This window comes from Sphaerodactylus townsendi, linkage group LG06 (assembly GCF_021028975.2).
Source record: "Sphaerodactylus townsendi isolate TG3544 linkage group LG06, MPM_Stown_v2.3, whole genome shotgun sequence".
Taxonomy (NCBI): domain Eukaryota; kingdom Metazoa; phylum Chordata; class Lepidosauria; order Squamata; family Sphaerodactylidae; genus Sphaerodactylus; species Sphaerodactylus townsendi.
The window spans coordinates 88,589,956-88,607,969 of record NC_059430.1 but is presented as its reverse complement, the minus strand read 5'-3'; the positions used below and the strand labels follow the sequence as shown (position 1 = coordinate 88,607,969).

General features: G+C 41.4%; 1 protein-coding gene across 1 annotated transcript in view; it reads left to right on the top strand.

The window, feature by feature from the left end:
* Positions 1–18,014, top strand: part of LOC125435399 (membrane-associated guanylate kinase, WW and PDZ domain-containing protein 2-like) — a 349,447-nt gene that overhangs the window by 134,945 nt on the left and 196,488 nt on the right. Inside the window, exon 3 of the mRNA XM_048501597.1 lies at positions 13,829–13,945. Within this exon, the coding sequence (XP_048357554.1) occupies positions 13,829–13,945 (117 nt within the window). The remainder of the gene's footprint in view (positions 1–13,828; positions 13,946–18,014) is intronic.

The following is an 18,014-nucleotide window of genomic DNA, read 5'->3' as shown; positions in this document are numbered from 1 at the left end:
TTCTGGGAGGAAGGTGCAAGCTTCCTTATTAGCAAGCGTATTAGAACACAAAGCTTTGCTGTAGTTCTGTGAGGAAGCAGCTTGACATCTGCCTCAATTTGTGGGCAGGGAGGGGGGTTGTTGTGTGTGTGGGGGGGTAAACAAGTGTGAGTTCTGAGCGGGAGGGCTCAGTCAGGCACGCACCCAAAAGCCAACTTTCCCCTTGTTTTGCACTAAAAGGAGGTTGCCCCCGCACAAGCGGCTTCTGCAGCCGCATGAAGAGCGGCCTGGCGCCCCGCCCCCAGCCTCTGCCGAGGCGGAGCTTGCCCGAGGAGACTCCCTCTTCGCCCTCCCAGACTTCCCGGGAGGGGATGGCCCTGCACAAGTGGCTTCTGCAGCCGCATGAAGAGCGCCCCGGCGCCCCGCCCCCAGCCTCTGCCGAGGCCAGGAGAAAGCTGCGGGGACTCCCCTTTCTCCCTCCTGGGAAGCTGTGCACCCAGACAAGCAGCAACAAGCGGCACCATCTTGGAATTGCAGGTACCAATTAGTGGTGACCCGCATATAAGTCGAGGGGGCATTTTTCAGCCCAGGAAAAGGGTGTAAAAACTCGACTTATATGCGAGTATATACGGTAATCCATTGTGAACTAGAATTCGCAATCCATACTGTATATTCTGCAAATATTTCACATTAATTAATCCAGGATTAGAGACACAGATTAGCATAACATTCTGACATACAGGAATACAGAGCTTTTAAGTGGCCAAGCATCATGGTAAATCACAATTTATCATAAAATGAACAGTGCCAAAATAAATAGCCTACCAAGCAAGTAAAGAGTCCCCTGGACCCAACAGTAGTTAAAGGGTTCCTCCTCTTACTAGCCGGCAAGCTCCGGGTTATGAGAAAGAAGAAGAGAGGGAGAGGCAAGGGCGTGGAGACGGAAAAGCGGACCCAATTAGTACCCCCCTCTCGGCACACAGAAAAAATTAGTAACCCACTCGCGGGAACTGGTGAGAACCTGCTGGATCCCACCTCTGGAAGCATTCCTGGGGGTTGATTGATTTGGATGGGGCACTTATGGCAAACATAACTTTATTGTTTCACGTTATTCTTCTTGATATCTGCAAGTCCTCAAAACATATCACACTTGCTAATTGCACCCTTTACACTTGCTAACCAATGCAAATGGTTCTTTCTCCCACCCTGGCCATTTCACAGGTATATATACCCCACTTGCTTTGCTTTACTACCATCAAATCCTCTGAAGACGCCAGCCACAGATGCAGGCAAAACATCAGGAGAAAATGCTACTGGATATTCGGCATTCAGTTCTCCTTTCTTTTTAGTTAGAAAATCTTTCAGATTACCCTCAGGTAAATATTCCAAAACAGTTTTTCCTCACACAGACTTTAAAGACAATCTTTTTACTAGATATGTCTTGCCCACACCTTATTTTCCAGAGCAGGAATTACTTCTATCTCTCAGAAAGTCAATTTTCTCTCTTTTCTCTATTAGAGTCCCAAAAACTCTCATAAGATTTACTGCTTAGTATCTGAGTGTAGATTCCCTTCAGATAAATCAAGTGTTTCTTTAGTGTGACTGTTATGTTACATCAGGGACTCGGTACAGATTCCTCTTTAATGTGACTCTCCATTTCCTCAATCAGAGTTGGTTAAAAACCACAATAGAACTTATTCCACACATCTGTTCACTAACACACTCTGAGAAGAACTCCCTTCAAAATCTCTACACATTGACTAAAGAACTCTGCTTATAGCAGCAAGCCAGTCACAAGCAATCTTTCCATAACTGCTTATGTGCTGCATTCTAACTGCATTGAATATGACTCAGGGTTGGAATTTGTGATACCAGATCTTCCAGATGTTAGTTCATTGCTCTCACCATCTGCACTTCACTTGCTTGATCTGCATCAGGAAAACACTGATGCAAGGGGTGCCAGGCCTCCTGCTATAATGGAAGGTCTCCCACTGGAAGTCTGTTTTGTCCACTGCTGCTCTGAGCGGTGATGGGAGAATTTAAAAACAACAACTAGCAACATGGTAAACATTTCTAGATCACTTCCAGGAAGTTCAGAAGTAGTATCCGGTAGCTCTATGAAGCTCTAAAAAATCTGGTTTTACCATAGAGTTTCTATTGAGTTTTTTGTGGAAGTAATGTAGCAATTACAGTGTCATTGTTGTTTTTTAAATTATATTTATGTATATTTTTAAATACATGCATATAAGTACAAGGGGGAACTTTCAAGCAGACATCGCATTCCTTCACCTTTGCTTATTTCCCTCTCCCACCACTCTTTCTCTCAGGCCGTTTCCGCACGGCCTGTTTATGGCGCCCTGGGAACGGTAAAAACACTGTTCCCAGGGAGCCATTTGCGTCGCTCCCCCTCCCCCAGGGCGGCGTCAAGCCGCCCTGAAAAACAACCTTTAAAGGGTTGTTTTTCCCTCAACAGCGTGTTGATGCGAACAACGCCCGAGGAACACGCTGTTTCCGATCGACTCACCTTGTCCCCGTCGTTTGGCCTGCTGTGCGTCAAAGCCCATGCGCTGTCCTCCGACCCTGGAGGTCGGAGGGCAGCATGAAGCGAAGACTTCGACGGCACCAACAGGCTGGCAGGACAAGGTGAATGAAGAGGCGACTCCATCGCGGAGCCGCCTGCCATCTACCGGCCTCTCGGTGACCACATCTGCATCTTGACGGCCTCCGCCTCCACGCCGGCAGAATTCTTGCCGGCGTGGAGGCGCCTGGGGGGCCGTGCAGAAACGGCCTCAGTCTCTCTCTTTCTCCATTTCCATATTCATTATCCCACTTCTTCTCTCTCTATTTTTCTCTCTTTATCCCTCCCCCACACCTACTGTCACTTTCTTTCCCTCTCCTTTCTCTCTCTCATATCTATTGTCATTAGTTTTCTCGGTCTCCCTTCCCCATCCCCCCTCTTGTCCTCCCTCATTACTCTCTTTTATTTTCTTTCTCTCTCTGCATCAATTACTTGGATACTGCTACATTATCCCTGTCTGCAGTTGCTGGGGGTGGGGGTTGGGATGTCTCTTACGGACAGCTTTTCCCAGACTGCCCCCTCATCAGATCTGTCCCAGCTTTTTTGGCCAGAGCACCCCTATTACACCCACCCATCCCTATCTTAGCCCTATCTACCCAGCTCCTTCACCAGGGTGTTCACTAGTCTGTTGTGGCCCAGCAGTGGAAGAAGGCTGTCCAGTTGTCTGGTGTCATCAATCGTCACAAAGAGCCACCAGGCTTTTATAGCACTTAGAGGAGGCCACATGACAATGAAGCCACTATGGCTGACCCTGTGAGACTCACCAGAGTAGGCAAGAACAGAGCAGAAGTGACTTTGCCCCTGGAATGCCTGGCTGCCACTTTCTAATAAGGCCTTATATCTAAAAGATTAAATCTCTTGTTAAGTTCAAGGTCATATGACTGGAGGAGAATTAATTTGGCATTCGATTAAATTATTTTAAAACTCAGTAGAAGGTTATATCGGCTGAGATTGCACCTTTTAGGCCTGTGCAACTTTTTGCACAGAGTGAAAAATCCATGCATGGAACAGTGCGAGTGTAGTAAATTATAAGCTCAGAAGCAAAAAGTGTGAGAAGTGGAAAACTTTTATTTTTCAGTAGATGGTTTAAAATAGTAGCTATAAATTTTTTAAATTTCTCCATCTCCATTAATTTTTCTTAAAAAAGAGATTGTCCTTTGAATCTTTGCTTCATGTAAAAACTAGACACTTTGAATTATGAAAAAGCAGGAAATATAGCTAAGGTGCATATTTCAGAAGAGAGATGCAAAATACTAAGCCAGAGAGAAATAAAAATGGGAGCCTTCCTTTTACAGAGCCTTCCAGAGGAGCTGCTGGATAATAGGAATTAAGAATATTGTAAGAAGCATCCTTAAATCTTAAAGCAGTGCTTTGAGGATGATGAGTCAGTTGTTCAGTTTATGCAGCATTGCTGCAAAAAATAGAATGTGTTTACATCAAAGGAAGCATTAATTATTCCTTCCCTCAGGGCTTGTTGTCATGCTCCTTTTCAATTTATGGTTATCTGCAACATAGCATGAACCATCAGTGTTTCATCTTGGGAGAAGTAGTTGCTTCTATTGCAAAGGCCCCAAAGTAATATGAAAATATACATAAGAATCTCAAGATTCTCTTAACTGCGACAAAAACGTAATTTCCATCTATGCAATTAGTTGTTGAAGGCAGCAAGAGGAGTCACATGAGATAAATTAACTCAGTAAAGGAAGCCACAGCCTTCATTTTGCTAGACCTTTGCAAGGCTATCAGTGACAAGACATTTGGAAGATTATCAATTCAGACTTTTGGAAGATCATTAATTCAGAGGGTCACCATGAATCAGAAGCAACACCCACTGTTAGAGATATTTGTATAGTTAACAAAGAAAAACAATAAAACTAACATCAATATACATAGACATTAATGTGACTAGAGGGCAGATGTAGCCTGCAATCTGGAGGAAAATTTTCAAGAATACACAAGTGCTACTTTTGCCCCCATTGTGCAATTTTCCTTTCATCAGCTCTCATCCAATCCTCCACACCCTTTAAAGACGGACTGTTCAAATATTCTTTGGGAATGGTTTATGAGGCGGGGGGGAGGTTGTAACTATTTTAAGGTTGGATTGAAATGATTGTTGATTTGTGTGGCTCTAAACTAAGTCCTGAATAGGAGAAAGTGAAAGGGAGTGGCCATAAAAAGGCAGGTGAGCTGTGATTGGTTTTTGTGAGGAATGTTTGGAATAAAAAAAGGAAGAAAGAATATAACGGGGTGGAGATGGGGAGAGAGGGAGAGGTCTGTGTGTGTGTGAAGTGGGTGAAACTGTGTGAGAGGAATCTTGGCTGTGTTTATTTACGAGAGGGAGAAATTGAAGTTAGCTTTGAGATATATTAATCTGTGAGGAATATAGAAACTTTCAGAGTTAAAAGTGTCAGAATTCTCTCCAAGGAAGAATTGGAGTCTGTCAGAAAAGGACAGAAGCTGTATGAGTGTGACAAAGGGTGACATCGTTTCATTGTAAGAGTGAAAAGTTTACATTCTAGTCTGAAAGAACAGAATAAGGGATAGAGAGAGAAGATATGAAAGGGTCAGAATGACTTTACGCTGATGATAAGTTATTAAAAGTATTTGGTGCTTCAGTTAGATTTTATTTTAATTTTTGTAAATAATTTGTTTGGAACCTTGACGTTACCTACCAGTTGTAAATAAAATCTTATTTTGATTTAATGAAATATTGGAACTCCCACCAGATTTTCCTTAGTGTCACAAATGACATCCTTTGGCCTAAATCTCATACATTCTACCAGGAAAATAATAAAATAAAAGGGGAAATAAAATAGTTTTTGGAATTTTATTCCTGGTAGTCTACAAAATAAAGAAAGAGACAGAGAAGACAGACAAATAGAGGAGGGGCACCATCAGAGGGGTGCTCAGAAAATTCTGGCATACATTCAATGATGTGCATGTATGCATCTCTGTGAAGAGGAGCCCAAACCATATGTTAGATGGAACATGCATCTTCCACTGAAAATGGCATCTGTGGATTTATATAATTTGTAACAAGGATTTACCAATTTTATGAAATCACAGTGTTCTGCATTTCCCACCATGCTACCAAGAAAGATGGGTATGTTCTAATAGATATTATAGAAAGGTTTGAGAACTGAGTGCTTGGAAGCTGTTTTTGGTGGCAGCCATGTGTTCAGTGTGATTTGAGCCTGGATCACAGCAGAGTCTGCCAGATTTTATGATGTCCTTGTGGAGATGGGCCAGAATGTGTATAAATTTGTATTTAATCAAGAAACATGGAAGTCATAGAACCGGAGATTTGAAGAATCAAAATGGGAGCTTCTGTGTAAGTTACCCAAAGCCTGCATTTTTGCAGTAGGTCAAAGGAATGTTACCAGCTTGTCAGTGACTATGCAGGCAAGCAAGATAACATCTTTAGTATCTTGTAACTACAGGCTACTACGTGACAGAAGACATATACATTTATAACTTTGGTTTTTGGGTTAGAAATGAATGTGATTAGTTAAATAGGAAAAAGTGTTTTTCTATATATAGTTAAATGAACACATAAATGATAATGAGAGATTCACATGTATTAGTATTTCACTATAATTCTATTGTTGTTTTAGAATCATGTTTGTAAAATCTTTTAAAATGTTAGAATCATTTCATGCTGGGAGAGAAGGAAAGTTTTATGATCCAAAAGTATGTAGAGTCAGAGCTGCATTACCTAGGGACATATCTCTCTCTGGGAGAAACTTAGCAAAACGGGTTTTTCTTGGAGACAACAAGCTAGCTTTATTGCTGCCCTTTGTATATGGGTAGAGGGCCACGCACTAACAGCATGCAGCGTTTGACGTAGAATATAGGCTGTCTTCATGTGACCAGGAGACAGATTCTATCCAATTAGATTCTTAAGGTATATGAATCATAATACGTGAAACTTAAGGGGATGGATTGTGTGACGTTTGTATTTTTGCGTCTATAAAAATTGGTCCCTTTGTATCAAGGGTGTGCCTCTTACCCTTAAGAGGACACCCTGGTCAGATACTTATGCTGTCCAGTAAACTTATCTTCTGTTTCAAAATTGTTTCTTGGGTGTTTCCTAACTTTAAGTTTTTCTTAAACTAATTCAGCTGTGTAGGACCAGAGACGCGGTCCTGGCCCCACAGCTAGATACCCTGGTTGGCAAGGGAAGCTGTTTTGTCACTCAAAGGTTTGATTGCTCATGATTATTTTGTAACGTCTGTTAACTATCATTTATATTCAATTCAGGAAGCTTAAAAATTCTGTGCATATTTCAGGAACCTGGATTTCCCATTCCTGTCCTAAACTATTGTGACTAAGAACCAAGGGATTGTGATGTTTCTGCTCAATGAACAAGGCTAAAAGAGTAGGATCTTGTTAACTGGGGTTGGGAATTGGTCAGCAAAGATTTCCCTGCAATCCAATTTACTTCACTGGGACAAATTAACATAGCATCTTTGGCAAGGACTGTTGTCACAGGCTATATTGCTAATACATGCGGACTATTTTCTCAAGCTATTTACTTGCAGGACTCAAACTGTGATTAATTCACCATGTTTCCATGAGATAGGATTCACTCCCATACTGACTTAGTAAGCAATTTAAAAAATGCTTTCGCACACACAGAGTGAATCCATTTGCTGGCATAGTACAGCTTCAGTCATTTCAAGAATGTATAGCATCATCCCTGCTCATCCTTACGTGTTACTCTGTTTAGACAAGTCACTGCTTATATGATTTCAGCAAGGCAAGCCCAGTTCATAAGTATGAATCAGCTTCCTTTGGGTGTTAAATAATCCAGCAGCAGTACTGATATGACATGGAAAAATTAAAAAGAGTTCTGAAGGTATTCTTCTACCTTTTTAATGTTTAGTGTTAATAACTTGTTCTTAATATTGGTGCTTTAATAAAGGTGGCATATAGGGAAAAAATCAGTGTTTAAGTTCAGTTTTGATTGCTGATCGACAGCTCATCTTGGAATGCTCAGAGGCTTTCATACCTTAAGTGCCTTGAACAAGTTAGGCTGGTAAGCGATTTGTGCCCTTTCCTGGAAATAAATTACCTTCCTGCTGTACTGCTGCTGATCCATATGCTGCTGATGTTAAGGTGAAGTTACCATCATACACTCTGTAGACTTACACATTGCAAACTGCAACAGGGAAAATATTGCACCATGGATGATGGCAGTGATAGGCCTCTTCCGTTGCTGCAAGATCTACAGTAGCTTCCAGTATACTTCCAGGCAGTTCTGTTTTGTCATTTTTTAAAAAAAGTGGAAGGAAGAAGAAGCCAGTACTCTGAAAGCTGTCTGAAAGACTGTTTTCTCATATGCAGATTACTAAAATATGCAGATTACTAAGAGAAAAGGTTCCTTTTTGTCCCTCCAGTATTGTTGATGCTGGACCAACACATGATATCACTTCTGGCACATAAACTGAAGTGATGTCATTGCATCAGGATGACATGCTATGAGTTTCAGGTGAATCCTTGAAGTCACCCTGATGATGTCACTTTCATTTTTGTGGCAGAAGTGACATTGCACATCAGTGCTATGTCAAGATTGTGTACCCCACCCTTCATTTTTTCCCAGGTGATTGTGTTTTTGCATAAGTCTGCCTCTGATTTGTACCATTGTGTTCTGTTCTGTCTGTCTCTGTTGTCTCTACTGCTACATTGAACTGGTCTTCTCAACTCCCCCTACTCTCTGGAATGCCCTGTAATTGTGTATTACCCTCTCCCTACTGGTGGCAACTACAGGATACGATTATAAAGACTTTTTCTTAATAAATAAGTCATCTTGATCTTTTAAAACTGAAAGGTGGCAACCAGATATGCTTAAATAAATAACTACAATTTAAAATATTTATTTTTCTTATTTATTGAGGAAATTTCTGCTCTGATTTTCCTGAAATAGTAGTGAAGACAATTTTTTGAAAGACATAATATGGTAAGATCAGTATCATCAGTAATGGCAGTAATAAAGCATCAATAAAATATCCATGCACTGAAAGCAACAGAACAATAGTATAATTTATTGTGCATTGGATTTTTTCATATCTTTCATATTTTAATTGAATAAATATTGGCCAAAGAAGAAAAAATCACCAGTCCAGAGGTACACCTGGAGATGTTTAACAGCATTGTGGTCACAAATACTGATATCCGCCAGTACTTGATTTTGTAAGACTTATTCCACACTGAAACATCCTTGCGATGGTATGGGAAGAATGAGGCCTTTGTGTTTTAAGGTTTTTAACTCTTCACATACTGCAAAATATGTGTTTTATGGTACTTAAAGCCAGAGGTGTAGCTGGGCCAGAGTGCGCCCGGTGCTCACTCTGGCTTCCCCCCCGTGGCGGCGCCCCCCACTCCCACTTACTCTCACTCCCATCCCACTCCCACTTACTTTAGAAAACCAAGCAGGCTGGAGAACAGGCCTTCCTGTTCTGGTGGGAACTACATTTCCCAGGAGACCCTGGGAAATGTAGTTCCCAGCTCAGGAGAGCCTGTTCTCCAGCCTGCTGTTCTAAAGCAAAATGAGAGAAGCGCCCTGGGGGGCACTGTGGGGGGAAGCGGGAGGGGCCGGGGAGATTTTGTGCCTCCCCATGTGACCCAAATTCGTGCGCCCAGTGTGTTGCGCCCCCCCCAGTCCCCTGGGAGCTTCACCGCTGCTGAAAGCAAAACCATTTTGGCAAGCAATATGACAAGTTTTGGCCCTGGGCCAGAGTGAGCAGCATGTCAGGAGATTTTCTGAGCAGCTGCTGTGGCTGCAACAATTATATTCTCGGGTATAACAATTCTTTGCTCACTGTATGCCAAAAAGAAGACAATTTAAATAGGTCTGTCAAACCTGCAATGGCTTATTCTTTGTACACCTTCAATTGATATACAATAATGTCTTGTTAACTGAGTGTTTAAAAACTCCTAGCTTTCATTGCAGCAGGGTATGTTTCAATGATGTGTGTAGAAGAACAGGTTAGCTTTTCACTTCTAGCAGCTTTCTGAATGGATCACCTTCTCTTTAAAAAAGTGTGCGGAGAGAAATACAAGATCATCCATAATTGTCCTGGTGACAATTTTAAAATGATGTTTTGTTCATTTTCATAGCTGATTCCCCTCCTGTATTATGCTTTTGCCAAGTGTAATCAATAAGGAAAACATTGCTTTTACAGTTATTATAAACTTATAATTAAAGCTTACAAAAACTGTTATTCTAAGTTGCAAAGCTAATTGCTGGGCTGAGACAATGGTTTGTGGTTAGAAGTGCCTGGTACTCCATGGAAACTGTAACCAAATAAGGATGAAAACAAATAATGGTCTGGGGACTGCAGAAGTATTTATTTATTTATTATTTCATTAGACTTCATAGACCGCCTCATCCCCAGAGGGCTCTAGGCGGTTCACAACATAGGCAATATAACAACCAATATTTAAATTAGAGTATTGGGAGATGTAATCAGGGGCAGGACTTCATGTGATATGCTTGTGCAAACACAATAGGCTGTAAACTCTTGAGCTCCTATGCAATGGGAATCAAGAGGAGGGACCACCAGCCAAGAGACAGAAAATATAATCATGCTGCTTGTTGCTGTCACCGTATCTGGCTGTCTGTGTACAGATGCCTGCACTTGCAAGAACTTATCTAAATCAATCTATGCTGCTTTCATCAATTTTTGCTCATGATATAATTTTGAGGTCTTGAAACGTTTCTAACACCAAGTAGACAGTAGGGATGACTTTTGTGGGATGACTCATTTACCATTCATTAGAAGAATAAACCTACATGGCTCTCCCAGCTGCATGGCATCAGACTCTGCCTCAGCTGTCGGAGGGATTTGGAGCTGGCTCTATCACCTGCACCTTCTTGCGAGGAGCCAGTTCTGGATTCGCAGTGTCTTCAGGTTCTACGTCAGAGTCCTCATGACCCAAGGGCTGGCCCATGACAGTTTCCTTCTTGGACCACAACTCCTGCCTGCCTGTTCTTCTCTCTTCTCTAGTATCTGCTGGATCCTCCTTGCTTTCCCATTCTGCAGCCACTTGCTAGAATTGGTGTCTGTGGAAAGGATTGTTGTTTGTCCTTCAGACTTGGTAAATGGGGGGTGGGGGTGGGGCTGGCAGAACCATCCTGAACAGTATGTATGTGCTGTCAAGTCGCAAGTTCTTAGAGTAGAATGTCTACTCCATTGGCAATGTAAATGAGGTGGTTGTTAGAATGTAACAGCGTGTAACAGACTTCCTTCTGTGATACACCTCTGAAGATGCCAGCCACAGTTGCAGGCGAAACATTAGGAACAAGATCATGGCCACACAGCCCAGAAAACCCACCACAACCAGTATCTTATCAATGTTACTTTGCAGGCCTTGTGTATGTATAAGTTTTGTAAAACATGTCTAATTTCTAGAGATGCTTTCACAATAAAATCAATATATAGTCTTGCTTGGACCATAAAATCTCTTTTTAAAATCTACTTTATTTGTACATTGAAACATGACTCAACATTGTAAAATATTAGCACTTGTTTAATTGTATTTTGACTATACAAGTCTTTCAGTCTGACGGAACAGAACTGATTGTGCCTGAAAATGGTTTCATAGGGCTTTGTTATATAATCTTAAAAGGCCCCATCTGCCTTATTGTTAGGCTATTTTATCATAACTTTTCTGGAAAAAAATGCACAGCCAGACAGCTATCTCAATCCCACAAGAAATTAATAGCAAAACTGTCATTGCCTTCAATGTAGTCTGGATTACATCTATTACCCTTCTTCCAAACATGTTTTAAAACAAGAAAATTGAAAAATTCTGGCTCTTTTTTGTAGTTTTGTTTTGTTCATTTGTTTTTGAAGTCAAGTTGTTCCATTAGTGATGTTGGGAAACAAACTGCTGCCTTGATGGGAAGGGCGGGGGCTATACATTTAAAAAAATAGATAAATGAAGGATGTGACTATGATTACTTTTCCATCGTGTTGATGGAAAGTGCCCTCAAGTCACAGCTGGTTTATGGCAACTCAGTAGGATTTTCAAAGCAAGAGACTTTCAGAGGTGGTTTGCCATTGCCATTTGGATGATTGATGAATTGAACCTAGTTCTCCAAATTAGAATCTGCCTCTCTTAATCACTACACAGTGCTGGCTCTTGTGTTTAGGGCAGTTCCTAAATTGGTTGGCTAGTAACATTGTCTTGAAAAGTGTCATTCATGCATTCCAAGAATTGGAATGTAGACTTGGATGTAGAATAACTTTGGCCTTGCCTGTGTGGTTGTGACATAATATTGGAATAGAATCAAGCTGGACCATAGAAAAGAGATTCCCCTTGTGGTTGCAAATAAACATTATGATATTCCAGATAGCCCTTTCCTCTCTATCCAAATTTGCTTACATAATCCATGAGCAAGCTGGACAAACTTAAAACTACAAAATTTATGTCAATTCCTACAGTGATGTGTCATCACTTCTGATTTTTCTCAGTATGCTACCAAATTCTGTTCACAGAACAGATATAATGTAAGATGTGTAAGTAAAAAATGCATGTTCTAAAATATATTTTATATGGAAACATAATGACATTGTTTCTGTGCTAAGAAATATTTCAGTTACTGTGTGAGAATAGCAATAGAAAGAAAAAAATGTTTGTTTTATAACCATCCCTGCACTGAGAAATAAAACTCAGTGATAATGCTTCATCTGTAACATCTGTGGGTTGCAAAAGTCTACTTTTATAATACCCTGGGCTAGAGAAAATTATAAACCTCCTTATGTTTATCCTTGTCATTTCTTCAGAAGTGAAAATTATCCTCTCTAGTTTTGGATCTTTTAATGAGTTCAATGTCCTTTGTGCTCGGCTTTTATTGTATATCTCAGCAGTAGATATTGTCATCAGCTTTGCCAAACTGTGTGTGTGCATGTGGATCAATATACATTATTACTAAATACAAAACTGAAATATTCAAGGTGGAGTTTTGACTATGACCAAGTGCACCTAGTCTGTGGAACTGCCACCTACCATAATACAGCATCTGCCATCCTTGCTGGCTTCTCTACTTAAACAGGCATGCATTATGAATAAAAATATTATGAGAATCATTTAATTCATATTCTCCATAACCCAGCTTACAGCCCCATCCAAAGGGGGAAGACAAATCCACTTGTGGAAGAGGCAGTCAGGCATGCTGGGGGATTTGCCCTTCCCAGGGCACTTGCCCCAGAAAAGGAGAGAATCTGGCAGATCTGGCATAGCCGGCAGAAGAGTTCACATTAGTTGACTCCCTCCTGGGTATCCTGTGCACTATGCTGATGGGCTAGAATTGAGGCTTACCTTGTTGTACTGTTGCATTGTTCGTAGTTTTGGACATGTATTATACTTATAAGAAGACTTCATCTGAAAGTAGACAGCAATTGTAATTTATTTTGGGTTGTACTGTATGCACTGATCCCCACTTAATTCAAATGGTGATTTTACCATCTTAGTCAGGGTGCACAATTGGCACCTCACCTGTCCCAAACTGACCTAGCTACAGTGATCCATGCAACTGTCACCTTTAGATTGGACTACCACAACTCGTTCTATCCTTGGGTCTGCTCCAGAACCTCCAGCTGGTGCCAAATGCATCAGCAAGGACCCTTGAGTGGTATACATTCCACTGGTGCTCCTCCAAGTGAAATATCAGCTCAGGTGCAATATTTTGGTACTTAACTTCATAGCCTTTAACAGTCTGGCGCCAGTGTATCTTCAGGACCATCTCTCCTGGTGATCTCTGCCCCAAAAGATATTGTTATCTCCAACCAGGTCCTTTTGTGTTCTGCCCCTCTAATGAGACCTGGACCCTGTGGGATCTGATGCAGTTCCACAGGCCAAGTATACGATTGAGGATACTGTGGTTTTCCATTATCTGGTCTTCCTATTTCTTTAGGCTGTTTTATTCTTTTTCATCTTTCCCCTCCTGTATATTGTTAGTCTAGTAGCCATGAGTTCCAGGTTGTGTCTTAATGTAAGTAAGTAAGCAAGCAAGCAAGTAAGTAAACAAACAAACAAATAAATAAATATAAATGTGTTTATTTGCACATTCATTTAAATTGTGGCCTACATTGGGGCTGTGTTGGTTTGGAATAGTCTCTTCTCTGACAGTGATGTAAGGTTGTTTAGCCTGGGAGTGACTAGTTGATGCAATTATAAATAAAGGTAGCAATTTAATTTTAAGAAGAAATTTGCCTTTGGTTCCTGTTTTCTTACTGACCAGTATGTACTTTGTGGCTTTATCAGGAGGCGTTGTTGATAAAGATCTTCGTCACTACCTCAATTTGCGGTTCCAGAAGGGCTCAGTGGACCACGAGCTGCAACAGATCATCCGAGACAACCTCTACCTCCGAACTGTGCCATGTGAGTGTGAGAAAATGCATGATGTGTTATATGGCTCATCATAGTGATACTGAGAAAAGGAGTAATGCTATGGTGCTAGCAGAGTCCGTTGAAAACTGTGGTTTCCATTCAGTATTGGATTGTTTTGTCTTGACTGGAAAGTATCCTACAAGTCTCATTTGTGAGTCTGTGTTTTATGTTTCAAAATTTACCATCAGAATAAACTGGTATTTCTGCTGGTGGATCTTAATCCCCTAATTACCTATAATGTGTCTTTATTTGCTTTGGCTGCAAAAAAAAATTGCTCTAAATTTATCTCTACAACAAAATAATGTATAAACTTGTTTAGAAACTGGGGACCCAGTTGATACAGCTCAGTAGGGTTTTATAGTTGTTTTATCAATTTTATATATTCGTATATTTTATATTTGTATATTTTAATAGGTGGAATCCCATTTTGTAATGGCCTTTTGCTACAAACAATAAGAAGTAGGGTATGGAGTTTTGTGTTAATCTCTGTTTCAGGCTGTTGCTTCAGAGAACAGTGTTTCTAAGTACAACTTTTTCCAGTTTTGAGAGCCAAAGTATTTTTGCAAATATTAGGAAGAACAAAGGGAGAGGGTGCTTGGAAAGACATTTGATTTAGTGTGTTTCCTTAAGTTTTGATACAAAGATATTAACTCTGTTGGAGCTTGAAGCTTCCTTAAAACTTTTGCCCATAAACAACTGTTTGGCTTTTTGAAAGAGAGGTAATATAAGAAATTACACCCAGAAAGCATGCACTGTTTTTAATGTCTCCCCTTAGCAAATACAAATGAAGCTTGATATTCACAAAGCAGCACTTGAAATGAGTTCTCTGTCAGAGATGTTGGTTTTATATTAAAGGAAGATGAATTAAAATAGGGGACTGCTATTGCTCAAGTTGGAACACATGGATCCATTTTGTAAGCAACAATATTGTCAGTTTTCCTCCAGCAATTTATCTTTTATGTCCTATTAAAAAAAATGAAGCTTGACAGTGTGTTTGTATAAAATGAAAACATGTATAAGACTTAATGTTGCCAAATATCTTCTGGCAACCAGCAGGGGACTGAGGAACTTAGGCTGATTCTGCATGGGCCAAAAACAGCAGTGTGAAAATGGTGTGAAAATGGTGTAAAAGAGTTTAAAATGGTGTAAAAGGGTTTATACTGTTTTCACACTGCTGTTTTTGGCCCATGCGGAATCAGCCTTACAGTCAGCAGGGGGGCAACATAATGGCAACATCACTTCTGGTATGCACAGGAAACAAAGTAATTGCATCACTTGTGATGTAGGGATGCTCTGGTATTTGGACAAAAACTCTGTGGTAGGAGCCATTTTTACCATAAAGTTTTTGTCCAAATCCCAGATCATAATCCTGCCAGTGATGTAATGATAATCACTTCTGGTTCTCTCTGGAAGTGAAATCGGTATGTTGCCAGCAGCATTGCCATGACACCAGCCAAGGTCTCCCCCTGGTGGTGGTCATTCTCCCTGCTGTCCAGCTGATTAGTATATGGCGATGGGGAACCTAGCATAGAAGAGTCCCCAGTCCCTGGTGGGAGCCTGTCAACTGTAATAAAACTAACAGATAAGATGTACAGTGTTGTCTTTGTATTATCAGCATCATGTTGATTTATAAAAAAAGCAGAGTTTTGGAATATATTTGTTCCCTATGTTAATCAAACATTGAATAACCAATCCCTGATTTGCCTTTTGGTAAGTTTGATGGGAAAATTAATTTAGGATAATTTTTATGTTTAGCGTTTTTAAATTTATATTGTGATGCAGAAGTTTGCCCTGTTCAAGATGGTTATTTATGCGCATCTGAGAGAAAGTGATAATTTAAGCCTAAATTTGTTAGATTCTCTTCATTTTGCCATGCACCATGAGTAATTCACAGGAGCGGCTATTAGAGAAAGAACAGCGAAGGTTTTAAAGGAACTTTGATGAGATTGCTAATGTTATCGATTACTTGAAAATCAGTGCAGAGATGCTGAAGACAGGTAACACAAAACTCTAATAACGCTTCTGCATTTGACAAGATGAGAAACAACACTGAGAGCAGCACACAAATAGCTTATTAAACTGGCTAGACAGAAGTGTACACTCTCATGTAAGAATTCATTGTGTTAGTTTTAAGATATAACCTCCTAAGTGGTATGGATTTTATTCTGGCAAATCTTTCCATGGCCTTTTGCCAAGGTGATGCAAAAAATTCTTATTCAGTGTGATCTACTAAAGTAAGTTGGTGAAGCAAAAATTAACTTCATCCTAAAAGGAGGACAGAGAAGGATAGCTTCACAGTAAAATCTCTGAAAGTAATATTATCAATGTGTATTTGTTTGCTTTGGTTTTTTGAAAGAAAGTATTATTATTGATGGTCAGTCAGTCCACTTGACAGGTTCAGAACTTGATATGTCAAATTCCAATGCAGGAAGGCTGTTCAGAGAAAGTTGAGAAGGCCAAATCAGGTCAGAATTAAATTTATTTATTTATTTATTTATTTTCGATTTATTATACCGCCCCATCCCCGTAGGGCTCTGGGCGGTGAATAAAGTGAATAAAGTGAATAAAGGATCAGAAGCAGATGGCAGGCTGGTAGGGTTGCAATGCAGAGTCAAGCAAGAAGTCAGGATCTGTGAGAGGCAGACTGGAATTAAGCAGAAGTATGCATAGAACCAAGAAATGAGTCATAACCAGTAAGGCAATCAGAGAAGAAGGTGTGATGTGAAGTCAAAAAAGGCAAAGGTCAAATTCCAACAGCTAGTGTAGTCTTTATACTACCAGAAAGTTGGTCAGATGGAGGTGCCTGGAGTCAGACTAGATCTTCTACTTTTTAGCAGTGGTGGGATTCTAATCCCTCAACCACTGATTTGCTCACACACACCCTGCCATGCCCTCCCTGCCGTGCACCCCACCGCCGCGTGCCCTGCCACTGCATGCACCCCTTCACTGCCCACTTACCTGGCTGCGCCTCCTAGCCAGGGAAAGGGGGCTGGCTGCAGATTGATCTACGCGCCTCTGGGCTGGCAGCGCGGCCTTCAGGGGAGACCTGCTGGAACCTGATTGCAGTCAGATGCCACCAGGCCTCCCCCAAAGGCTGCACAGCCTGGAAGATGTGCAGCACGATCTGCAGCCAGCCAGGCCTCCTGATCGGGCTGGCAGGCCACCGATCAGGGGCCAGCAGGTCACAGATCAGACCTCGCAGCCTGGGCTGGCTGCGCAGCCTTTGGGGGAGTCCTGCTGGCACCCATCTCTGGGCCAACTGCATGGCCTTTGGGGGAGGAGGCCTGCTGGTGCTCGGCTGCAGCCGGGCACCAGCAGGCCTCCCCTAAAGGCTGCACAGCCTGTCAGGCATGCAACCCAATCTGTGGCCAGCCTGGCCCGCTGATTGGGCTGGTTATCTCTGGGCCGGTGGCGTGGCTTGGTTGCTCCCTCTCCCAGGGGAGTGAAGTGAGGGACTTAACAACTGGTTCACCCGAACTGGGCCAAACCTGCTGAATCCCACCACTGCCCTTTAGCCCTATCTTCTCTGCAGCTTGTACTGGTTCTCTCTAGGTAACACATTCTTCCTCACTTAGCTATCTAGATGAGGGTCCTGTAGTATAGAGGAGATTGGGCCCAAAGCAGGCAACTCTGAGAGTGCACAGAGCAAGGCTCTGGAGTCACTGGCCCCACTTTCTAGAAATCTTCTTTATGATTCAATCCAGTACCTTTTACCTGCTGTTCACCTGGGCATTGTTAGGAACTGTAAACTATAGTTGAATAAATACTTACAGCTGTGTCAGAAACAACCAGCTGTTTCAGTGTCTTAGAACATTCTGTTTGATTACTTGACTGCAGTTGTGATTGTGTGAAGGGCATTACTCGAAAAGTCAATCCTTGGTCCATTTTGGCCAAATAAATCTCAGCAGGGAATCTTAAAGGGCCTCTGGTGTAAATGCTTAATGCCATGGGAGGTGGAGCTCCTTGGATTACAAAAGGCAGCGGTGATCGTGTTAGTGATATCTATAGGTTGATATGTGTAACGCTTCCCAGTTCATTGTGTTACATTTTTATTTCTTTT